This window comes from Camelus bactrianus, chromosome 11, assembly GCF_048773025.1.
Source record: "Camelus bactrianus isolate YW-2024 breed Bactrian camel chromosome 11, ASM4877302v1, whole genome shotgun sequence".
Classification (NCBI taxonomy): Eukaryota; Metazoa; Chordata; class Mammalia; order Artiodactyla; family Camelidae; genus Camelus; species Camelus bactrianus.
The window spans coordinates 54116589-54143754 of NC_133549.1; the positions used below are offsets into that span (position 1 = coordinate 54116589).

Genomic DNA, 27166 nt, shown 5'->3' on the forward strand with positions numbered 1-27166 from the left:
CGGTTGAACACACGTACACACACACTTACCACAGAGAGCAATATTATTATTTGACATAATAATGTCAGAGTCATTAAAATACTACATAGGCTTATTCTAATTTTATGATATTGGAAATTATAAAAGTAATTTTAATATGTAATTTCATGTGTAATGTTTATGTGGAGCATATCTCAGTGTCAACCTGTAAGACTTCATTGACGGCCTACAAAATTGTCTTTTGGGCAGCATAAAATACTGTTGCATGAACTGAAGATAAAACATCATTCTCGTGGGGGCAGGGTACAGCTCAGTGGTAGAGTGTGTGCTTAGCATGCATAAGGTCCTGGGTTCAATCCCTAGTACTTCCATTAAAATAAATAAATACATAAGTAAACCTAATTATCTCCCACCCACCCCCCAAAAAAAACCCACATTGAAAAAAAAATCATTCTCACTCATGCCAGTAATTTCTCTCTAGACACAAGGTGCGCTAATAATTTGATTAGACTTAATTTCTAGTCGTGAAAGATGCAGACGCCATTTTATAGCAGGGCTCCTCCAAATGTGGTTCATGAACCATGTAAGTCAGCATTGCCCTGTTTCCTTGTACAATAATCAAGCGTAAGAGATAGAAAGTCAGATGACCAATTTTACAACTGAGAACTTTTAACCAGGATCCACCTTTCATGACCAATCTATCCAATGCTTGCAGTCAAGGTGACTACCTCATAATAAGATGATAATAGACTCAAATAATTATGTACTTACATCAGGCCAAATAGTCTCATGGCTACATTGAAAATAGTCTGATTATAGTACTTAAAATCTGTTATCCAAGGCTTACTTTGATGGAGAATGCTCTCTGTCCCCTTTGTTTCTAACATGTTCACTCTTTGGGACAACAGGTTACTAACCAAAAAGGAAACTAACTGATCTTCTGTTGGGTTAGTGAGGAAAGGTAGGGTTACCGAAGGGTACACGGAGGTTTGAACCCACTTTCTGACCCTTAAAAGACAGGTGCAAATCACAGTTGTCAATCATTTTGCTGTTTTAAGATTTTCCTCTCAATGGGAAATCTATTTTCTTTTATTTCTAGGCCCTTGGAGGGTGTTTTATAGCCTCACGCTCTTTTACCACATACCAGGCATAACATTAAAAATACTAATTATAAAGCTTCATTTCTTGGCATTTAAATAATTTTAAAAATTAGAGGCATATAGACACAAACAATACTCTATCTTCATAATCTGCATATTCCAGGGAAATATATAAAATATGGATCTTTAAAGGCAAGGCAAAATGTATTTTATCAAGGGATACATAAGGGAAATTAACTTTTGTAGCCTGCAAATGCCAGAAATAAGCTTTTGATCCCCTAAGGCAGACATTTTTGAGATACGGTTCCACCACCCAATTGCTATTGTTTTCTTAGTTACACTTTCTAGTTCCCTGCTGGCTGTTTTTTCTGTGTAAACTTACTTTTATTTCCAATTATGTGTATTACAGAGATGTGAATCAGATCTAACTAAATAAGAACATGATAATAATTGTCATGCTTTATCTGTATAAGCCATAATATTGCTCCCTATGAAAGTGTCTCAGTAAAGATAAATGTAGCTCTCCAGATCCATCTGTTGACTGGAAATAAAGGCCAATACATTTATACCTCCCCATTCATTCACAGCTACTTGTCTGCAGGTCCTTCTTTACTTCATCCTCAAATAAACACTTTTGAAGTATCTACTATATTAGGCATCTGGTCTACTATATGTGCTATGGATACAGATGCTGCAGATGCAGAGATAAACTAATCATAGTTCTGCCTTCAAGACAAATCAGTAAAAAGGCCGATTCCATCAATATGACAAGCATCATAACAAAGATGTGAATAGATGCACTGTGGCGGTTGGAAACCTTTCCTTTGATTACCACATACATACCAGAGGACATTCACACGAGATACACTTTCAGAATTTCCAGCTCAGGCTATATTGTTACTCATTGCTATATCACTGAAGAAAACACACCTTAGTCCAATAAATAAAATAGAGATAGCACTGAATTATTTTTGATTTCTATGAACAATTATACCATGCAGAGTTGTTTATAATTCATCCTTTGGATAAACATGTAGTGTGTGGCTAATATGTCTGGCAGGTGCTGGCATTAGAGCAGCAAATAGACAGATGGTCCCTGATGGAGGTTTTAGTTTGGGGGTGGGGGAGAGAATAATTTCAGTTGATCATAGTGGCAATGACAGTGATGAGAAAAAAGTTATAGAAAATGAACGTGGGACCAGGGGTATATATGTATGTGCGTGTGCTGGGAGGCTATTGGCACCAAACTGTTAGGAAAGTTTTCTCTGAAGAAGTAACATTTTGAGCTGGGTCCTGTGAGTTAGCCTTGTAAAATATTGAGTAAGAAGAGTTCTTGATTAACAGAAAATAGTGTACAAAAGCCATGAGGCATATTGTTCACTATTTCTTCCCATACATTTCACACCGATGAGGACATACCACGGTATCATAGTATTTTGGCTACAAAGTATCACGTTACTGGTGGGTTGCAAGAACAAGAAGAATTCCTAGGAATTACCTACAGAAAACTACCAAGGGATGCCCCCTCAGAAAGAAAAAAAAATCTAAAGAATAAGAGAAAGTAATCAAGCTATAAAAGAAGGGAAAGAGATCAAGGTAAAGGAAATGACTGGAGAAAATGAGAAATAGAGACACATTCAGCTAACTGGGGGCAGCAGTTTAATAGGATTGAAACACAGGAATAGAGGGCCAGAGATAAGGCTGGAGAGAACAAGAACCAGAACATGAAGACTTCAGTACATTCTTTAGGCATTTGACTGCTTTTGTAATACTCTAATACTAAAATATATACATAAATAAATTTATTTATTAGTATTCATTATATACTGTACTATTATATATTAGTATATATTCTATATATAACATATCATTATATATTAGATGTTGCTATGTAATAAGTTATAATATGTAATTGCTATATATTATATTACATATTCTATATTATAATATATAAAATTATATATAAAATTTAGTAATAATTTGGGGCCTTTCAAATGCTCTACAAAGTATATAAAGTCATGGCCTTCCTGGCTTGAGAATATTAAGCCTGACTCTAAGATGCAGAGGAAAATATAGATCAGTGGTCTTTACATAATGGGACAACTGAAACCCTTTGGGTTTGTTTATTATATTAATTACCTAAGTATTGCTCACAGAACTTCAGATCCAGGCGAGGAGAAGTGAATCTTGGTCATCTGTATTTCTAAATAGCCCCCTAGATAATTCTGATATACAGCCAGTTTGGAAAGTACTAGAGTCAAACATTCTCCAGGTTTCTAAAAATCCTCAGGGAAGAACATGATTACTTCTTTATAACTTATACTCAGAATAAAAAAAAAAAAAAAAAGGTTTTTGAGATAACTTGTAATTTACTGAAACATAGTAAGTACAGCTAATGGTAAAAATAATTCCAAAGTTCCAAAATCAAGTATAAAGATTTTGTCAGATTTCTGTGCTTTCAATATATCATTTACTATCTAATCTCAATTTTCCCTGTAGTAATGATTCCATTTTACGTCTGGGAAATCAATGTCTAACAGTATTATCCACCAATTTATTAATGCAGTCCTTTGTATTTATCACCAAGGGAAATTTAACCCATTTCTACAATAGTCAAAATAATTTGAAATTTTAAACTACATGTCCAGTAGTAGAAACTTCAGTATATTAAAAATATTCATTATATTAATTAACTATATTTAGTATATTAAAAATCAAGCATTAATAGGTCAAATAAACAATCTAGTTAATTGTACTTTAAGGCGTGTATAGATATACTTTTATTTAAAAAGTAAGCAAAAATTTAAAGCTTTCTAAGTTAAATTATGCCATACAGTAAGTCTGAAATTCATTTTCATTTCTTAAGCAATTTCTTAACCAATGCATTATGTAATGCCCATGGAAATAACTGTTTTGAATATATCCATATAATGCATAGGTAGTTACCTGTATGACACTGTCCCCAGGGTTCATATCTGTGTAAACACAGATATCATAGGATATTTCAGGGAAGGTTGGCGTGTTATCATTTGCATCCATCACCCGAATATTGACAATAACTGGCTCGCTTTCTTGTACTCCATCAAATGCTGTTATCTTTGGGGGTAGAAAAACATATTTAATAGAGAAGTCACATGGGCATAAGCAGTATAGAATTCACTGTTCAATTTAAGAAGTTTTTGATATGTAATTTATAGTTCTAAAAAGGCACTAAAGTGTTTTGTTGATAAAAGAAAGAAATAAAACCATAATAGTACATGTAATCAAAGTGTTTCAATATGCTAAGAAGTAATTCTGGAGAATTCAGCTTTATTTTTAATGTATTCAATTCTAAGCACATTTTAAATAAGCTGATATGCAGCATGTCTTAGAAGACTGAATTGGGCCAATAGCATTGCTAATTCTTAGGAGTTAACTACTACTTAAACTTTAAAAAAATTAATAGGAAAATAGTCTCTACTTTTACATATTTTTGTACACAATGCAATAGTTGCTTTTACAGCCAACATGCTTATACCAGTCAAGAAAGTAGGTGCCCTGCATACGTAATAACATTTTCTTGTAACACACAAAATCACAGTTTTTAAAGGACCACTAGCCTTAGTTAACAGTGATATCTTAATTATATTACCAACTTTTAAAGAAGATCTCACCAAAAATGTCAGTGCTACAACACTATCATGCTTGTTCCGAGTGACTTCTAAAATCCACTCTGTATCTAAAATTTAACTGTGGACTTTAGGTGTTCTTGAAGTTCTCGTTCTGCTGTGTGACCTTTTCTGGAAAGAACTCCTATATAAGTTCCATTACCTGTACTTTTCTATCAGCTCATTTTTCTGTTATATTTGAATAAAATCTAGTTCAGGAATTTGGATAATAACTCCCATTTTACCTCTATTCACCTATCAACCCTACTAGTCATATAGTATATATTTCTGTCTCATGGTAACTATTAACATCACAGCTTAAATAATCCTCTCTCTCTTTCTCTCTAGCTCTTGATACTTTTCCCTTGATTAACCTAAACTAGGATTTCTCCATCTTAGTACTATTGACATTTTGGGCAGATAATTTGTGTTGGGGGGTCTGTTCTGTGTTTCATAAGAGGTCAAGCAGCATGCCAACAGCACCTCTTCATAGAAGTAACAACCAAAAATGTCACCAGAAATTGCAAAGTGGCTCTGGGGAAGGGCGGGATGAGGGTGATGGTGGTACAGGATCATCCCCAGGGAGAACCACTGGCCTAGCCCTATGACAAAATTTAAAATGCAATAACAAAAATTAATTAGTTAATTAGTTAATGTTAGAAAATAATTCTTTACTTTGTTGATTCCAGTTTATAATGTCTCAATTTAAGTCTATCATGAGTGGATGGTGAGGAATGAGATTCCCATCTTCTTGTTCTCAGCTCAAAATTTATTTTTCTTCTGTTGGAAAAAAAAATGGTAGTAAAACTACACAAACTTAGGAACACAAAACAGACAAAATGCATGTGAAGAAATTATTACTGATATTCTCTATGCTATTGCTTGAAAATACTGCCTTTTTCCTTTCAAATCATTGACCTTTTCAGTTTTAAGCAGACATCTCTTTCTCATGCATACATATATATACTTACATATATATATAGACACATATAAAATCACTTTACCGAAAAGGTGTAAGTTTGCTGTTCTTCTCTGTCCACCGGTTGCAGTAAGGTGAGGTAGCGAGTGATACCAGTCTGCGTGACGGTGAAGACTGAGGTGTAATCATTTAGAAAAAGGTGAAGCTCTGGGTCTTTTGTCTTTAAAAAAAAAAACCATTATTTTAAATGTTAAGTAAATAATGCAGCTTTTAGTTCATTACCTAGAAAGTAATTTTTCAAGTTTATTACAAATATACATAACTGTATTAAGAATTTCTAAAGAAAAGAGACTTAACTAGATACTTAGTCATAATCGCACTAAACTACCCAAAGACAATTACTCATTTTGTGGCAAACAAGACACTTAAATAAGTACTAGTATAATTAATGTGAATAAAGGGACAATAGTAGGAAGAAGAATAAAATAGAAAAAAGTCCAAATGGATACATTCTTATTGATTATTTATCAATATTTTCCAGAACTTCACTCGACTCAAGAAATAAGAAACAAACGCATGAATAGGAAATTGGAGCCCAGAATTTTAGCTGTAGAATTTTACAATTACTTCGTTACTATAAATTGCACATATGCATATTACTATCCTGTTCTCATGTTTAATGTAAAATAGAAATAAAATTGGTTATGTATAATTCATTGCCTATAAATAGTGTGCTTGTTGTTTCTTATTTTAATGCTGTAAAGACTCTCCAAGGGGAAACATAATATTTATTTTAATTAAAATTGCAAATGATTAGATATAAAATATACGAATTGACCACATGTGTCTGATAAAAGGGTTTAGGAAAAAATGATATATACACAAAAAAGGAAGGGATTGAAAAAGTTCAAAACAGAGGTAATTAATGAGGCACTGAAAATCCTTCACAATCTTACTGCCATCCCTGAAAGATAAGATATTAATCTCTGCAATTCAGAGAAAGAACAAAGACAAAATAGGAAGGCTTGGATTGGTGTCTGCACAGTGAAACAGGAAGGCCAGGCAAATTAAAAGCAGAACACTGACAGGGTGGACTACCAGGAAGGCTATGAAAAATAGGAACAGGGATGAAAGAGGGAGGTAAGGCGTTTTACAGATTATGGCAACTTTTAAAATATTACGGTATGAAATGTGATTTAATATCACAGATTATTTTTTGAGTTTGATAATCAAAGGCTGAGGGCATTGTTTTGAAAAAAAATTAGAACTCACATCTTAAAAATTTCTATGTAAATGTGAGAAAGTTGAAATACACATGACTGTATTAAAAAGTGGCCGTGATTTGATTCACAAGATACTTTAAACTATGAATCTGCTTACAGTTTCAGTATGTGTATATTTCAAATAACTTTGAAATGAAAGGTTTCATTTGAATTTGACACAAGTTCTGTATTTGCAATATCTCATTAGGAGATATTATTTAGCTATATTATGGTAGCTTCTATGTCCATGATTTTGATATGAGGTCAGTGTGATACATTTATCCGGGAACAATAAAAAAAATAATATTATAGATGATCATTTCTTTGGTCCATTTGTTATAAAATAATCATAGTTGTTAAGCATTGTAAAAAGTCAAGAGGCTTTACACTAATATTTTCCAAGAGGCATTTCAGCTGTTTTGATTTCAGTGTCATGATCCCAAATGCTCAGCATGGCTAGGAAATGGGGTATTTTGTTTAATCAAACATGTTAGTTAATAAAAAGTTAAATGAATTATTTTAAACAGTAAATTATAAAATCTATATTAAAAATGTATTTTTGAACCACACTTTAGGGATGCTTCTTATTTTGTTGTACTTTAGAGCCAATTGCAATGAAATTCAATTATTTTTTAATAATCACAAATGTTAGCATGCAGTTTCAATTAATAAAAAATTATCATAAGTACAGGTGCCTGCCCTTTTTTAGCATTTATCCTTTATTTTACTTATCAAGGTAAAATCACTAGGCTTTTAAATTCATGTATTTTTTTCTGAGTGTACCAACGATGGTGCCAATGAACACAGCATCCTTTCCTCATATGTTCACACTACAAGTAATCTGAGCTGAGCAAGTTTTGCTATGTGATTTGCTTACCAAATATTTACTTCTTACCCTTGGTTCAAATCCTTCAATCATTCTCTACTTCCTTTATAACTAATCCTCTCTCAATTTCTTTTCTTCCTTTACACTGCAGCCTCTGTTAGTAAATTTGTTAGGTATATTCATTCATATACTCACCACAGACTTAAAGTTGTTTTTTTTTTTAATGTCAGGTATTGTGATAGTGAAATACTGCAATGAGTGCTGGGTTGTAAACCAGTGTATAGATATGTGACTGTTGTATAACATAATTGTGTCACAAACCACAGAGTTTATTTTACCAGTTTATGAAAGCAACAAGATTTTCATTGTCAAGTGCTTCCCATTTGAAGATGACACACAACCAGGACTTCATAAGCAGACTTTCCTATTTGATAATCAGAAACATTAAAGACCTTTTGACAATTTAATTATTTCTACTTCAAGTCCTTTTATAGTAACTAACTAAAGACTAAAATAACATTTCCCAGATTGTTTTATACAAAAAAAAAAGTTAGCATTGTACATGGCACATTACAGCTCATTCTAATTTGTCCAGTTAATTTCCAATTAAAATAAAAATTTTGAAGTGCATTAATATTTAAAATAGTAACTTTTTAATTTCTAGATTCACCATGCTATTGGTGAATGCTTGGGTATTTAAGTATAAGAATTTAAGAAGGCAGATTTGGAAATGTTCAGCCAATTATCACTCAAAGTTTAATAACTGAGAGGTATTTATAAGGATGTTACTAGTTTCAGGTGTGGTGTATTATAAGTTTAAATGGAAGATAATTCTTTATTATTCTAATAGGGAGAGTAGATTTTACACAGTCCTTGTGTCTATAAATTTATTTAAAATACTAGTTTTCTAAATCAATATGTACACAAAGGGCTAATTAATATAACAATCTTTCTCCACCAATATAAGATAATAATATTTTATTCTAAATTATACATCAATATATACTAAAAGTATAGCATATTACTTCATTGATTTGTGTAGTTTTTTCTGGGAGGGTAAAATAAACTCTGATATTCACTCACAGAACAGAAAAAAAAGAATGCAAAAGTAAACACATAAACAAATGCAAAGGGAAAATAACACATGAATGTAAAATTTTGAGATCCAATCACCTAGAAGAAATATGTTCAAATATGACAGTCTATTGAATTTGAAACCAATTTTGGGTCCAATGAGAATCAAAATATGATATCACACACACAGTATATTATATGCATCCTCATATATATGCACATACAACACAGAAATATATATGTTCACATATATAAGCATACTTAAGTGCATATATATAGATTACAAAGCATAACAAGAAAATGACAAAAAATTTAATCTCATCTGCCTATTTGAATTACTTGACAGTAGTTCTCTGAAGTACCTTGTTCAAAAGGGTTTGACCCCAAGGTTAGAATCTTTCTGAAAGAATGTGGTGATGAATTATTAATGTTTCATGAGCTAAAAAAGTTTTAAAAATAATCTTTAAGTTTACATGCAGTTTGGATTCTACTCAATTTCATACTACTATAACTGATAATATAATTTAAATAAATTTGAATTAGATGTATATTTAATAGTTTTAGGTCTGTATAAGTGATAGTGAAATAATTGCCTGTTTTTTTAAGCAGAAAGGAAAAAGAGCAAGGAAATGAACCACAGCAATCAACAAAAGAATAAACACAAATTAACACCTAATACCTACAGGAACTCCACCAGGTGGAACCTATATGCAAATTAAACATTAAATTAAAAAATATAAATATAAATGACCACAAATATACATATGGCATACAAATGTACACTAGTAAAAAACCATGAACCAATCAAAACCATTTTCCAGTATATTTAAATCAACAACTTTCTCCAAAATGTATTTTTTCCTTAGTGTTCTGACATATCGTACTATATATATGACAGCATAACAATATTCATACAGCATGTAAGGACATTATATCTTTAAGGGGGTATTGTATTAAATTTCAAAAATACCTTTATTTTGAAACAGTAACACTATCCAGGGATAGAATATAAAAGTGAACGACTGTTTCTCTACAAGCCAAATGCATAACCCCTGTTGATTATTATTCACTGTTTTGTTTTGTTTTTTATACAACCAGAACTAAGTAGTCAACTTTCAGTGGTTCTGCCACTGAAAACCTGATGGTTTCAGACATGCCTCTTGTGAATTACCTGCTCTACCTATATCCTGGGCTATTTTGAAACTATGATGTAAGAATGGTTGGAAAAACATGAAGGTGATTCATATATAATATATATATAGAGAGAGAGACATCTATATATCTATAGGAAAGGAACGTTAGTACAAATGTTTTTGTTTACTTTTTTCAGTTTTACTGCTACCCTTAAGATTCCTTCTGACTCAAAATCAGCACTATTAATAATACCATGAACCACAAATCTCTGCTACTATTTCTAAAATTTTGTCTTACTTCCTACTGAACTGAAGAAAGAAAACAACTTAATTTTTGGACAAACAGATTCAAGTCTGTCTTTTTGACATTTGCCCTGTGACACAGCTGTTCTCTCCAGGACCAACTCCTACCGTGACAACTTCTCTTTTCATGCCTGGTGCTTTATCTCCATTTCTGTTGTTAATACCTGTATGAGCTGATGTGTCTTTGTCATTGTTCTTAAATCCTTTATCCCTAGGCTGATTAATGTCACTAATTCTGACACAAAAACTGCTAGAGTTTACCACGTAGTAAAACTCTCGCTTACAAACTAAAAGGGCCTTGAAGTTTTCTTTTGTTAATACAGATCTTAAAATAACGTATCAATATATATTTTACTTTTTAAAAATAAACAATACTTCGCCTGGAAAAAAATATGATTCATAAGGACATAAATTCACCTTCAAACATATTAATGACTAATCCAAAGATTTATTCTGTGTGCTGGCAAATGGAAGACAGGAATAAGAAATAGTGATTGAGTTACAAGAATGCTAGTTTCAGCTCAATATGATGAAGAACGTTCTAGGAATCAGTTGTCCAAACATGGAATGGGCCATATTGTAAAACAGTTAATTCTATCTCGCTGAAATTATTGATGCATGTGTCAGACATCCTCATTCCTTTACTCATGCCTGAACTGATTAGTTCATTAAACAATCACCAGAACTAAGATCTTGGAACTGTGTTAGATCTTCAGGATACAAAAGTTATTAAGATCTAGGACCTATCCTCCAGGGATTTAAATTCAATGAGGGGAAAAGACACATACAATGATGAAAGTATAGTGTTAGAGAAATGCACCAAAAAGAGACAGGCAACTCAACTGAGAGAATGCTTAGTCTAGAGAAGATTCTTAAATGAGGGGATGCCTGAGCTGAATTCCAAACATACGTTATCTCAGCCAGCTTGTGTAATGGAAGATGAAAGGTTTCAAAACAGAAAATTTAACAAAGGTAATGAGATAAGCAGTAGTTTGGCATAATGTGAGAAACTACTAGTTGCTAAATGTAATAGGTGAATCAGGAAGTTTCAGAAATGAGGCTGCATAAATGTTCAGGTATCAAGTAATAGAAAGCCATGCACATGAGCTTGAAATGTCTTCTGCAGGAAGTTACAAAAGTGTATTAGGCAGAGCGTGATATAGTCAGATTTGAGCTTCTGAAAAAGTCACTCTAGTGGCTGAGTGAAAGATGGAACTGAGCAAGAAAAATGGAAACAAGATCAGGAAGCAATTCTGATAAAAGACAAATGACATTGTGGAGAGAAGAAAAGAGAGTCAAGAAACATTCAGAGGACAAAATAGGAAGGATTTAAAGATTTCTTAGTTGCCATGAGTAAACAAAAGTCAAGGATGACGCCTACGTTTCAAGCTTGAGTGGAGTAATGAAGTGTTACATCAATTCCTGAAGAACAGATTTTAAGAGAACATTTCTCATAGCAGAGGAGGTTGTATTAAACTGTGTTTAATATTCTATGGACTTAATTAAAGTACAGATATACTGAAGTTGTATATGATATTTTAGAAAATTTTATCACCAGGGATTAGATATACTTGTTCACTTTCTAAACACCTAATGACAATTATTCACTGCAGATAATTTTAGAAAGAGGATGGATCTAAATAATAAACAAATGGCCAGATATGCATTGTTTAATTATTTGACATTTCTATGAAACATTAATTATGCTACTTTCCATGTACGTCACATCATCTAAGGGAAGTTTTCTCTCCCTCCCCACCCCCACTAGCTCCAGTGAAGAAGCAGGCCAAGGCAGCAGTGAATGCTGCCATAAATACATTTTTGGATCATAGGCATTTGAACAGAAGGTGCCAATAGGTGAATATAAGGCTCACAGTATTATACAGCTATCACATAGTCAAATGAATATGAAACCCAGGGCTATCTAACTCCAAAGCACAAACTCTTAAGGACCACAGTGTGCTGCCCACCCCTTGGAAACATTCAGAGTATTTTAACAGGCTAACTGAATTGCAAATCTCCAAGAGCTAAATTCTAAGTAGTGTTTCCCACCCAGGCGCTCACGCCACTCCAACTCAGCAATTCCTTGAAGTTTCACTGTTCTTTAAAAAGTCCCTTAGGACACAATTTTAACATCTGTAATTTTAAAGTGAGTGACAGTCCAGAAAAGTTAGAATGTACGCAAGCAAGCATAGGGCTTACTATGCAACCACTAAATAATATAAATACACCAAGAAAATACAAATACATAAATTTTGCTATTATGGAAAAACTAAAACTACATTTTTTCCCTCAAGATTTAGCTCGTGCTAACCACTGTGTTCATGAAGGTGTGACTTAAACTGTTATAAATTTCCAAATTGACTAGTCACTGCTTAAAGTATGATTATGCATGCAAACTGAAGAAATGAAATAAAATCCACACAAAATTTGTGGGATATCACCAGTCTTATAAAATTTATTACCGTTGCCTGGATAAAACTTATTAAGGTGACTCTGTGAATTTTCTAGGCAGTATTCACTAAATGTCCTGTGACTCATTAAACCCATTAAACTTCAGGAGATCCCTAAACCCCTTGGTCTGGGATGTGAAAAGATGTATATGCACTTTCCGAGGAAGAAAGTCTATATAGTATTATCACGGTCAGACTACAGTCAGACTATATAAAATAGAGGTTCTGTCTAGACTAGTAATTAAAATCGATGACTTTATTTTCCATAGACCTTGGCTAAGGTCCAACTTCAACATTTACTAACTCTGTGATCAGACTAAGGCATTTAAAATTGCTTCAGTTTCCCTTTCTGTAATATGAGAAATAGCATCCACTATGTTTGCTGTGAGATTTAAGGGACTTAATGCAAGTTAGCATTTACTATGTTGTCTGGCAGATATTAAGAACTCAGTGTAGTCTTCCCGACAGAAAATAAACAAGGCACAGAGAAATTAAATAATACAATAGAAAAACTAGATTTGCTGGATATTTTCACAGCATTACACGCCCCCAAAATAGGATATACATTCTTTTCAAGTGCACATGGAACATTTTCCAGGATTGATCATGTACTTGGGCACAAAAGAAACCTCAACAATTTTAAGAAGATAGAAATTATCTCAAGCATCTTTACTGACCACAATGCCATGAAACTGGAAATCAACAACAGAGAAACAAAGGAGAAAAAAAGGAAAGCATGGAGATTAAACAATATGTTATTGAAAAAACAATGGGTCAATGAGGAAATCAAAGCTGAAATTAAAACATACCTTGAGACAAATGACAATGAAAGCACAACCACTCAAAATCTATGGGACACAGAAAAGGCAGTGCTAAGAGGAAAGTTTATAGCGATACAGGCCTTCCTCAAAAAAGAAGAACAATCTCAAATAAACAATTTAACCCACCACCTGAATGAATTAGGAAAAGAAGAACAAAAAGCCCCAAAAGGCAGCAGAAGGAAGGAAATAATAAAGATCAGGGAGGAAATAAATACAATAGAGATTAAAAAGACCATAGAAAAAATCAACCAAACCAAAAGCTGGTTTTTTGAAAAAGTAAATAAAATCAACAAACCTCTGGCCAAACTCACAAAGAAGAAAAAAGAGAGAGCACAAATTAGCAAAATAAGAAAGGAAAATGGAGAAATTACAACAAATAAAATAGAAATATAGAATATTATATGAGAATATTATGAAAAACTATATGCAACCAAACTGGATAACCTAGAGGAGATGGACAAGTTTCTGGAAACATACTGTCCACCAAGACTGAATCAAGTAGAAATTGATGACTTGAACAATCCGATCACTAGAAAGGAAACAGAAATAGCAATTAAAAACTTCCCTACAAATAAAAGTCCAGGACTGGACGGCTTCACCGGGGAATTCTACCAAACATACAAAGAAGAACTCATACCAGTCCTTCTCAAACTCTTCCAGACGATTGAAAAGGAGGGAATACTCCCAAACTCATTCTATGAAGCCACCATCACCCTGCTACCAAAACCAGGCAAAGACACTACAAAAAAAGAGAATTATAGGCCAATATCAATGATGAACATAGACGCCAAAATCCTCACCAAAATTTTAGCAAATAGAATCCAACAACACATAAAAAAGATTATACATCATGATCAAGTGGGGTTCATCCCAGGGACACAAGGGTGGTTTAACATACGCAAATCAATCAATGTAATACATCACATCAACAAGAGAAAGGGAAATGGTCATCTCAAAGATGCAGAAAAAGCATTCGATAAAATTCAACACCCATTTATGATCAAACTCTAGCCAAAGTGGGTATAGAAGGAACATATCTCAACATAATAATAGCTATATATGACAAACCTACAGCCAGCATAATACTCAATGGTGAAAAACTCAAAAGCTTCCCACTAAAATCTGGGACAAGGATGCCCACTATCACCACTCCTATTCAACATAGTCCTGGAAGTCCTAGCCACAGCAGTCAGGCAAGAGAGAGAAATAAAAGGGATCCAAATTGGAAAAGAAGAGGTAAAAGTGTCACTATATGCCGACGACATGTTACTATATATAGAAAACACTAAAAGGTCCACACAAAAACTACTAGAGCTGATTGAAGAATTCAGCAAGGTAGCAGGTTACAAAATTAACGTTCAAAAATCAGTTGCATTTCTTTACACTAACGATGAATCAACAGAAAAAGAAAGTAAAGAAACAATCCCCTTTAAAATAGCACCCAAAGTAATAAAATATCTGGGAATAAATCTAAGCAAGGAGGTGAAAGAATTATACACAGAAAACTGTAAACCATTGATGAAGGGAATGAAAGAAGACTTTAAAAAATGGAAAGATACCCCATGCTCTTGGATTGGAAGAATCAATATTGTTAAAATGGTCACACTGCCCAAGGCAATCTACAGATTTAATGCAATCCCTATCCAATTACCTAGGACATATTTCACAGAACTAGAACAAATCGTAATAAAATTTGTATGGAACCATCAAAGACCTAGAATTGCCAAAGCATTACTGAAGAGAAAGAGGCTGGAGGAATAACTCTCCCAGACTTCAGACAATACTATAGAGCTATAGTCATCAAGGCAGCATGGTATTGGTACCAAAACAGACATATAGACCAATGGAACAGAATAGAGAGCCCAGAAATGAACCCACAAACTTTTGGCCATCTAATGTTCGACAAAGGAGGCAAGAATATACAATGGAATAAAGACAGTCTCTTCAGCAAATGGTCTTGGGAAAACTGGACAGCAGCATGTAAAACAATGAAGCTAGAACACTCCGTTACATCATATACAAAAATCAACTCAAAATGGATCAAAGACTTAAACAAGACAAGATACAATAAACCTCCTAGAGGAAAACATAGGCAAAACATTATCTGACATACATTTCAAAAATGTTCTCCTAGAAGAAATAAAAGCAACAACAAACAAATGGGACCTAATGAAACTTACAAGCTTCTGCACAGCAAAGGAAACCATAAGGAAAACAAGAAGACAACCTACGGAATAGGAGAAAATTTTTGCAAATGAAACCGACAAAGGCTTGATCTCCAGAATATATAAGCAGCTCATATGATTCAATAAGAAAAAAATAAACAACCCAATCCAAAAATGGGCAGAAGACCTAAACAAGCAATTCTCCAAGGAAGAAATACAAATGATCAAAACGCACATGAAAAAATGCTCAATATCACTAATTATCAGAGAAATGCAAATCAAAACTACAATGAGGTATCACCTCACACCAGTCAGAATGGCCGTCATTCAAAAATCCACAAATGACAAATGCTGGAGAGGCTGTGGAGAAAGGGGAACCCTCCCACACTGCTGGTGGGAATCCATTTGGTGCAGCCACTGTGGAAAACAGTGTGGAGATTTCTCAAAAGACTAGAAATAGACTTACCATATGACCCAGGAATCCCACTCCTGGGCTTGTATCCAGAAGGAACCCTACTTCCGGATGACACCTGCACCCCAATGTTCATAGAAGCACTATTTACAATAGCCAAAACATGGAAACAGCCTAAATGTCCATCAACAGGTGACTGGATAAAGAAGAGGTGGTATATTTATACAATGGAATACTACTCAGCCATAAAAACCGAGAACATAATGCCATTTGCAGCAACATGGATGCTCCTGGAGAATGTCATTCTAAGTGAAGTAAGCCAGAAAGAGAAAGAAAAATACCATATGAGATCGCTCATATGTGGAATCTAAAAAACAAAAACAAAAACAAACAAACAAACAAAAACAAAGCGTAAATACAGGACAGAAATAGACTCAAAGACATAGAATACAGACTTGTGGTTGCCAGGGGGGTGAAGGGTGGGAAAGGATAGACTGGGATTTCAAAATTGTAGAATAGATAAACAAGATTATACTGTATAGCACAGGGAAATATACACAAAATGTTATGGTAGGTCACAGAGAAAAAAATGTGACAATGAGTGTGAATATGTTCATGTATGACTGAAAAATTGTGCTGAACACTGGAATTTGACACAACATTGTAAAATGATTATAAATCAATAAAAAATGTTAAAAAAAAGAACTCAGTGTAAGTTAGCTATTGTTAAAACATGTGATGAAAGAAAATGGGAGAGATTAAGAAGAAAAAAAAAGGTAAGTTGAAAAAATAAAAGAAAGCAGAGAAAGATATAAAGAGTAAAATAAAACATCTGGCAAGAAGTGGAGAACACACATGAATTGCCATAGTCTCTGCTAAGGGTTACAAATTTTTTGTAGAAAGAGAAAAAAAAATCTGGAAGTGCCCTTGTAATTTACAAATCCAATGACAAAACTCCATGTAATGAGATTTTGGAGACATTCCAGAGATGTGTTATCCAATTAGTGGCATGTGACCATTTACATACAAATTAATTAAAATTAAAGAAAATGTTCAAATCATGTTTTCAGTCTAGTTACATTTCAAGTGCTCCATAGTCATATAGGACTAGTGGCTACCATATTGGACCATGCAGTGTTGCTACAGAATATTTCTTCCATCATAGAAAGTTTTATCAGACAGTGCCATTGAAAAGGGAGAAACTGCTGAGCCAGGACTTTTAAAATTGCAAGTGACAAAAATCAGACTCAATGCATGTTAAAAATACATATATTTGGGAAAATCTGTGGTAGGTCAGAATAAAAGGAAAATCTTTAAGGATTAGTATAGCTCTGGGATATTATAATCCAAAAAACAGGAACTCAACAGGACTCCTCAATGACTGTTTCTGTCAGGTTTCATTCTCTCCCACAGATAATGGATTTTCTCCATGATGTCAGGAAACTTAGCTACAATGGCTTCAGATTCACTTCCACCTCTTTAGTACATGATGTCGAAGTCTTCCAGCGGCAATTTTTTTTTTAATCCTTTCAATTCCTGGTTGGACTCTGACTGGACTGGTAAAGATTTTCTGTCCACTCTTTGCAGCAGTCACTCTGGCTGAGGGTAAAATGTTCTGACCTGCCCAGCCTGGACAATTTCCCACTCATTTAGCTAATGTCAGTGCCAGAAAAACAGAGGACAATGATGTGTGGAATGGAAGAGTATTTGCATCAACAAAGCCACTGGCAGACATGTGAGCACGTCAGCTGCCCCCAAATGTGTTTTCTTTAATAACATAACATCAGAAAAGTCCCAAATCACACTCCAGAGCTGCCTTCATGATGTTTTATACTTACTGTGTAATGTCATTATTTTTCCCTGACAGTAATTATATAGTTTTCAACCCATATTAATTTAAAAGATTGCCCTGGTACTTTAGCAAACTGCAAGTAAAACATTCAGTTTCTTCCTTATACTAAATATTTGTAAACTGAAAGAGAACAGTTGCTGAATTCAAACATACTTAAAAAAAAAAAGTCCTTGATATGGAATTGAATTACTACACAGACTGTCTCATATATACTGACTTTGTTCTCTAGTCTATACTCATGCAACCATGTCTTTGTAATATTTCCTACTGACATAACGAGAGATGTTTTAACAAAACAAGAGCAAAATTTATATTTAACTTACATCTTCTATGTCCTTGTCCAGAGCTACAATTCTTAGAGGAGTGGTCAAATTCAGACTGTCAGAGATAGTTGCTCCCACGGGGGCAGATTCCAGGATATAGCCTTGATAACTGGGCATTGTGAAATATGGGCTCTGATTGTTTTCATCCAGTATTTCAATATGTAGACTGGCAAAAGCAGGAAGAGGATGGCCATTGTCCTGTTCAGCCTAAAAAATAATTTTAAAAAAGGTTAAAACATTATATGTTATGGGAACATTACATAGTGTCATTTTTCATACCATATATAGGAGTTTCCTTTCTGAACAGATATTATTATAGAAAGACAAACTGCTTTAAAGTTAAAGGATCCTTAGAAAATATGAAGAAATGGAAGTCCAAAGAGGCTTCATCAATTTTTTGGTTTACTGTCCTCAAACCCAGTGTATATTAAAAAAAATTGCTGCAAATGAACTATTATATCTGTCATTGCATATTATTAGAAGGAATAACTATGTTTAAATACAGTTAGACAAAAATAAGTAACGACAATTGAGTGAGTTGCTAATAAAATAGGTAAATAAAAAACAGAGAAAAGATTCATAAGAAAGTATTGTGCTTATTTTTGTCTCTTCCATGTCTTTTCATTCTACACTAATAATTCAATACCCAAATAATTCATAATTCTATATAAAATTAATAGATTAAGGCTACTTTTGTTGTCCCTGAAAGTCCTGAAGAGAATTTTATATGGGATAGAGATAATTTCAAAAAAATATTTTAGTAACTATGGAAATTCAAATATTATTTAATCATAAATACATTATTCAGGTAAAATTAATATTCATGTATTAGGAATATGTTTGTTTTCTTGTTTTTCTCTCCTATTCAATTTTTTAAAAATTGATGACAATTTAGATTCCAATAAATTTTCTCAGGAAATCTCCACATGGTCATATTATGAATAATAAACACCAACCCTTGACTTTCTAGTTTTTTAAAAAATGTATTTTACTATATAACAATCCAAAATTTTTATTTAAGGGAAGATTTTATCACAACTGAACTTCTAGAAAATCTCTTCCAAACTGTAGAATAAACCACTGACATAATTCAATAATACATATATTGAAATAGGTAAAAACTTTTATTGATATGTTTGCCCAATTGTTGCAATAGTTCTATTTTGATATCAACTCAGAGTAAAAGTGAAATATTTTATTTTAAATCCTGGAGTTCTTTTCTAGATGAAACAATGACCTTTGGCCATTAAAATCTGTACGTAGTTCAGGTAGGTATCTCTGATTGTTCCATCTTGGGCCTCCAGAAGATAATTTTTTCAGTTTTTCCTAGTTGTAATTCAGTATTTTTATCAATTGAGAGTGTAGGGGACAAATCACAGTGATGTTTGGCAGTACCAGTGTGTCTGACCCAAGAAAAATCACTTCATATTATTACTAATATTGAAAATATTTTGAAATATCATTTATGCTAATCACTACATTGAAATTATGGTAATTAATAAACCTATTGTGAAATGTTATACAAAGCATTGATTTTTTAAAAAAACAACTTATCTTTGTTTCTCAGTATTTTGATAACTCTATTTCAATAAATTAGATTTCCTTTACAATGTTATTTAGTTTATGTATTTACATTTGCATCTGAGAGCAGACTACTAAATGTTCCATTTGTACATGGCACAAAATGTTTATGAGCCCCTGCTCTGCATTAAAGACAATAGTAGTAGAATAAGGTCTTTTCTGAAATTATGTATCCCACACTCATAACCATATGTGCTCCTGACACCATCAGTATGGATAAGCTCTTTCTACATCCAGCGATTGTGATTAATTTGTGCTGCGACATGGATGTTCTTCCAGGAGTTTACTCTGTGACATACAGCAAGCTTCCTGGACACAGTTGACCAGGGTGAAAGGAACAGCCTATATGACTAGAAAACACCACCTGACACTGTATGAAACTAACTGGCCCAGATGGGGTTTCTAACCCATGACCTTGATCTGATTGAAGCAGGAGCAGCTCAAATATGCAAGTCATTTTGAACAGGACTTTTTCTCTCTCCCTTAATTTTGTATCTAATTATTCTAAAAGCTGTTAGGTTATATCCTGGACATACTAATAATGTTATGAAACGCCACAAATTTTATAATTTGTCCCCTTCCTCCAATAAACACACACAACTTATGGATGGTGAGGGGAGAACAAAAAGCAAATTGCATAACAATGAAAGAAGCTCATATTTTATATTCAGCTCATACGTTGTTAATTTTTACTGCCAGCTGTGAAGCCAGGAAAACATGTATTATTTGCATGATGGAAACAAAGTGACCCAACAGAAAGAGAAATAAACCCAAATTAGATCTATGGAAACAACTGATTTCCCCATATCTTTAAAAATAACATATGTAAAGGCTCCGTCTGTTATTTCCCTAACATTAGTTTTGTTGTTAATATGACTAATATTTTTGGACTGCTGCTATGTATTTTATCCTCTTTGGGGTGTTTCAGATGTACTAACCACAAATCCATCTCCAGAGTCCAAATTCTTAGCCTCTATGCGATTTTGCTTCTCTCAATGTGAAAGCATGTACTTTTGCATTGATGCAAAAACGAAAAGATTAGTTTCATGTTGAAGTCCACACCCCGTGTACTTTCAGACAAAGAGAGCCCAACTCAGGTCTCCTGATTTATAAGAGGCTACACAGGGAAATTCACTACATATTTCGCTAATTGTGAGAATGCAAATGAACGTCCAAATGTAAGACTGATGGGAGAAACTAGTGGCAGGGAAGAATATTAATAAAGTGATACTCCAGATTGAATTAGAGTTAAAACATAGCACTTAAAACAAATTAATACCATTATACTTTTTTTTCTTTAGAGGGCTCATGCAATAAACCTTTTATCCAATCCTCTCTTCTTCTATGTAATATAAATAGGAATTCTTCAAAACTCTGGCTTATGCTGTTCCCGTCATCGTCAGTAAATGAGATGAGAAGTACAAAAAGCAGGTCAAGTGAAACAAGGTGGTATTTTTAAAAAATCATCTAATCCCATAAGATAACCCTTTTTTTTTTTTTTATATCTTCAAAGTCTGTAGTTACATGAAAAACATTATGTTTAAAAACCAGGTTTTGCTTGGAGAATTTCTGGGCATGAGTCCCATATTCAGTAATGAGATCAAAGTAAAACTAAAGCCAAAACAGCAGAAGTATAAAAAATACACGATTTAGTTGCTTTGAAGGGCAAAATATTAAAAGAGGAAAACCAATCCATTGTCAGTATTAAAACAAGAAAATATTTATAACCTCTTGGCTCCTTGAACCAGAGGACTGAGAATACAGAATAACTTGTCCTACTGGCTGGTGGCAAGCAGTTTAACAAACTCTGTGGTCCCTAACATGAACTCTTTCAAGCAGATATAATAATTTAGGGGGAAAAATAAAATGGGAAAGATTATCAAGACATTTAAATTAATTCTAGGAAAGAAGAAATAAATCATTTTTCCTGGAAAATCAGGAAGTATTAATTATGCATCCATAGTGCCCACTTTTTACATCTTAGGTGCTCACTTTTGCTTATACTCATTTCTCCAAATTTGTCCTAAGTCTACTTCAGTCAGGCTTTTGTCCCCACCACTCAAATACAGCTGTTGTTGTCAAAATCACTAGTGACTCCTACACTGCTGAAAGTAATATTTATTTTTTAGTTCATACCTTATTTAACCTGTCATAAGCATTTAAAACATTCACTAGTCTTTCAAGACAACACTATCTCTTGGTTTTCTTCTGATACTACTATCCCTTTCTTCTCTTTCTTCCTTGCTGGTTTCTCCTTTTTTCCCCAACTTAAAATTAGAGTGCCCCTGGAGTCAGGCCTTCATCATCTCTTCTTCTTACTTAATTCCTTGCCAATCTTGTCTAATCACATGGTTTTAAAAATGTCAGTAACATAACGACTCCCAATTTAAATCTCCAGTCTGGACCTCTGAAGTCCAGAATCCATATCCAACTGTATATGTAGCAACTCTGCAGAAGGAATAACTATAAAGATAGTTATTTAATTATTATAGTTACTGTTAAACTATAATAATCGTTATTTTAATAACTATTAAATATGTTTCTTAGATACTCAGTATCTAATAAACATTTCAGATGTAATCTCTGCAAAAATGAAATTCTTATCTTCCTCCTCATAAACCTACACCACGGTATTTTCCACCTCAATAGCATCTCCATTCCTCCAGTCACTCAGGCAAGAACCTTGGGGTCATTGTTATTCCTTTGTTCTTTTATACTTCATGTCTAGTCTATGAGGAAATTTTATTGACTATAACTTCAAAATATATGCAAAATCTAAATGTGTTACCTCCTCCACTGTTCTCACCCTGGTAGGTACCAATCTATCAACATCTGTTACCTCGATTATTTAAACTTCTCTATCAGCTTTTACCCTGGCCAAGAGTCCATTCTCATAATTGCAGCCCAGTGATTTTCTTAAATGCTAGTCAAATCAAGCCACTTCTCTCATTAAAACCCCTCAGGGATTTTCAGTTTGTCTCAGGTCCACAGGATCTGATCTCATATTGGTTTTATCATGTTACTCTCCTTCTCACTAAATATGCTCTGACTACACTATCTTTATGCTGCTCCACTAAAATCCGAGCATATTCCTGCCTCAGAACCTTTGCATTGGCTGTTCCCCCTATCTCAAATGCTATTCCCACTGATGTCCACATGGATCAAATATCTTCTTCCATGAGACCTCCACTGACCACCTCATTTAAATTATATCCCCAGTACTGGAATTTCCAATGCAATCTGCTATTTGTATAGCACTTAACATCTAAAATATTTCAAAATCTGTTTATTAAATTTGTAATTTATTGTCAGAATTAAACTAGAATATAACTATCAAGATATCATGGATGTAACTATTTTGTTAATGTTGATTCCTAGAACTTATTCTAGCAGCTAACATTGAGTAGGCCATCAATAAATATTGAATGAATGAATGCACTTTTGGTAAGGCAGTCACACATTCTACAAAAGCAAACAATGCTGGAATGGAAAGGTGGTTTAGGAGATTAATGCTTGTCTTCCAGCCTGCATCTAACCAACTTCACAACCCCTGATAAGTTCCTTACCCTCCCTTAATCACAGTAAATGACAATTTACAAGACGTCTTATTAAGCATGTGAGAACTCTATGACAAGATATATTCAAAATACTTACGAAAATGCCTAGCAAGAAAATGTCTTGCTCAATAACTGTCAGTTGTATTACTGTTACTAAAAATAGTTCAGAGAAAACCTCTTGCCTCAAGTGATAGATGAGGGGAAAATAAAACCAGGTTTTTTAAATTAATACTTTCAGTTTTCATCTTATCAGTTGATAATATATAATCAATGGATTTTATACACCAAGAAATATTCCATGTCAGTGAACTTCAGATTAAAAAAAAGTCTCATATTAATGTAATGAATCATGGCCTTATTTTAAAATGTAAATTAAATGTTACAACTAAAAAATTAAGGTAAAACCACACTTTAATCTTGATAATTCTGATAACTGCACTTTTCCTGTATTTATATTTATAACTAAAAATGGAATTATACTGTATGTAAAGTAAGTGCCCTTGCTCCTGCAAACCTACCCCTTTATTGTAACTAGTGTCTGAGCATCCATCATTCTCCACTAAGTCTTTAAATTCTATGACAGAGTAAACACTGGAAATTTGTCTGTTTCATTCATTACGAAATGTTTAGCCAGTCTCTGTTATATGGAAGAATTAAAAATGTATTTGTTGTGAATTTTGTGCATTTTCAATTTCAATAGGCCATGTACATCATTGCTTTATATTAAACATTTTCTACAAATAAAATGAATATGCCATGATTTTAATCTCATATGATAAATATTTAGGGAAGGGTTTTTTGGACACTAAAATGAAGAAGAAATGACTTTTTGTGAATGTATAACATGAACACCATAGATTATCTTTATTTGAGCAATCATGGCAACCAGATTGGGCTGTAGTTCTCAAACTTTAGTGTGCGTAGGAGTCAGCAGGGAAACCTACTATAAAGCAGATCCCCACACCCTACCCACAAAGATTCTGGGTCATATATTTGGGATAAGGACAAGGAATCTTCATTTTTATCAAACTCTCTCAGGTGGTTATAATGTGAGTACTTTGAGAGATACCCTTCTGGGTCTGGCTACTTTTTTTTTATGCTTGGGCTATGCCCAAACTCAAATTTCTAGAAAATCTTTCTTTGTAGTCCTCTTGGTTAGCAAAGATGACCAGTAAGGCTCCAGGATAATACTGTATATACAGAAAAACACTGCTATCATGCCAGCAGACTTTGACAGCTTCTGGTAATGGATGCTACATAGAATACAATTATAAAATGTGCAAGTTGAGTGCCAGTAGAATTGTTTAATGACGGCAGCATACCAAAGGATTCCATGCACATAAATATGAATATTCTACACATGATAAATTCAGTCTCAGTTACTGTTCTCTTGAGTTCAAGTCTTCTTGACAGTTCATTTTTTTTAATTAACTGAAATTTAAATATACATTAGTCTATACATATACACACACATATATGTATATTTCTGATTATGTTGCTCTCAAATGAAAGATGCTTATGTATTTTCTAGGAAAACCTAAGAATTGAGAATATTGACAAAACCTTCCACCCAGTTCTCTACCTGGAAACACTGGCAAGGTCTTCAACTAGGTTAGTGGACTAAGCTAGAGTTCTGAGATATGGGGGAATTCATTTGGGTATGTGGACCTATACATTTTATCTCACATTTCATCATACCCTATGAATATAAGACTGAAAGTCTTGGTGTGTGATGGAAAAGTACTATTGGAGAACTCTTCATTTAATCTTTATGGAGTCTTCTTCAACTACAGTCCCTTGAAAATCTTGATTTCAAAAAAAAAAGAGAGAGAGAAAGAAGGAAAGAAAGAAAGAAGAAAGAAAGAAAGGAAGAAAGGAAGGAAGGAAGAAAGGAAGAAAAGAAAAAGAAAAGGATGCACAATTCACTGTATCCTAAAGCAGATTATTTAGTAGTAGTAATATAGTCTTGATAGAAGTATCAATTTTTTAATTTCACTGTTTTTATTATTTTAAAGTAAAAAGGAGCAACAGATTGAAAACAGGGTGAAGAAAAGAGGCTTTGATATAGACAAGATTTTTGGTACCTAGTCAGTGCATATATAATGCATAACTAACGTACCCTGGAACAGTAAGTTCTGCGTAGCAGTGTATTAGCGTTACCAGTGACTATGAACATAGCATATAAGGCTACTGGGTAACACAAAGTCCTCTTTCTTCTCTATCCCTTTCTTGGACACCACACCCCTTGCTATCTTCCTCTTCAGTAAAGCCTTCAATATACAAAGAATGACATTTCTCAAGTTTGTCTCTCCTAGCAAAGTGCAGCCTGCTTGTTTACATTCATAGGAGGCTGACTGAGAAACAGGCATGTCTATCCAGCTATTCAGGGTTTATGCAGATCCCCTGATCCCTTTAATTCTAATTCTAAATTCAACTCTCAAGTAGAAAATGTGTTCACTTTGGAGACCTTTGCTGGAGGGCTAAATATATACTTCCAGTCTCTCTTTCTGATTAGAAATTGCATTCATTTAACATTTTTCCTGATCAATTTAGATTGTTGAAATATATTTAGTTAACCTTTCAACCAATTTGTTTACTTATTAGCATTAATAATATTATCAGCTTATGACTTTCAAGTAGCTAGGCATTTAGAAATGTTTGCCTAGGGATTCAAACATAAATTTCTTGGACTATTATTTGAAATCAGATGTTTATAAAAATCCAAAAATTTTCCTGTGCAATGATAATATATTGTTATTGAGTTCTTTCACAAGTGGAAAGTGTATGGTTGTGAAACACATACTTCCTGAAAATTCTGACTAAAAATATGCTACTTTAATTATTTATAAAAAATTAAAAACAAAGTAATTTATACTGTTAGAATCATACAATGGGAGTTCTTGGGTGTGTGTGAGGAGTTGGGACCAGAAGAGGATGATCTGTATTTTTTTTTTTTTACTGTATCTGGATGCTGCAGTTTGTGAAAACTCATCAAGAAGTACACTTTTTGTATGCAATTTCAATAAAATTTCAATAGGCAGGAGGGTATAGCTCAAGTGATAGAGTGCATGCTAAGCACTCACTGGGTTCAACTGAACTTCCTCGAAGAATAAATAAATAAGTAAACCTGATTACCTCCCCCCACCAAAAAACAGACAAAAAAAAACCTACAAAAAAAAAAATTCAATAAAAATGTTGCTAAAAAAAGGGCTATGAACTTACTCTCCCAAAATGTGCACACAGGCCACCCCTCCCTCCACACCATAGTCAGCTAGTTACTAGGTTATGGCTACTCAAGTCCAAAGGGCACAACTTAATAAAGGCTGGTCTAGGAAGTGACTCAAAAAACCAACATTATTAAGATACCAGAGAATTTCAGGTGCTTGCGTCTTCAAATATATCTGTTCATTAAAGGCAGACCTCAAAAGGAAACTCAGACTTTTGTGCTTTTTCCAGCAGTGTGTCTCGAACACTGAGGTTTCAAAAGCCCTGCTCCTTTTCTGATGTCTTTGTATCACTGAGGTGATTGCTAAGGTGGATTTCCGGAGGCTCAGTCAGGACTTCTGATATGTATTTATTTGTTTGTCTGTTTCCTTAATTACTATTTTAATTTTACCCTGCCTTACCAAGTTCCCACATTATTTTAATATACGGTTGGTTCTCAGATTTTAGTGCTCTGAAAATCACCTGGGCATCTTGCTCAGCAGGTAGAGCCCTAAACTCTGCCTTTCAAAAACAGGCACATCGCATGATCCTAAT

General features: G+C 33.6%; 1 protein-coding gene across 3 annotated transcripts in view; it reads right to left on the reverse strand.

The window, feature by feature from the left end:
• PCDH15 (protocadherin related 15) overlaps positions 1 to 27166 on the reverse strand; it is a 721184-nt gene that overhangs the window by 228403 nt on the left and 465615 nt on the right. For all 3 annotated transcript variants that reach the window (XM_074374029.1, XM_074374028.1, XM_074374030.1), the window contains exons 11-13: positions 18270 to 18476; positions 5731 to 5865; positions 4026 to 4175 (exon numbers count right to left, since the gene is read on the reverse strand). In XM_074374029.1, coding sequence (XP_074230130.1) covers positions 4026 to 4175; positions 5731 to 5865; positions 18270 to 18476 — 492 coding nt within the window. The remainder of the gene's footprint in view (positions 1 to 4025; positions 4176 to 5730; positions 5866 to 18269; positions 18477 to 27166) is intronic.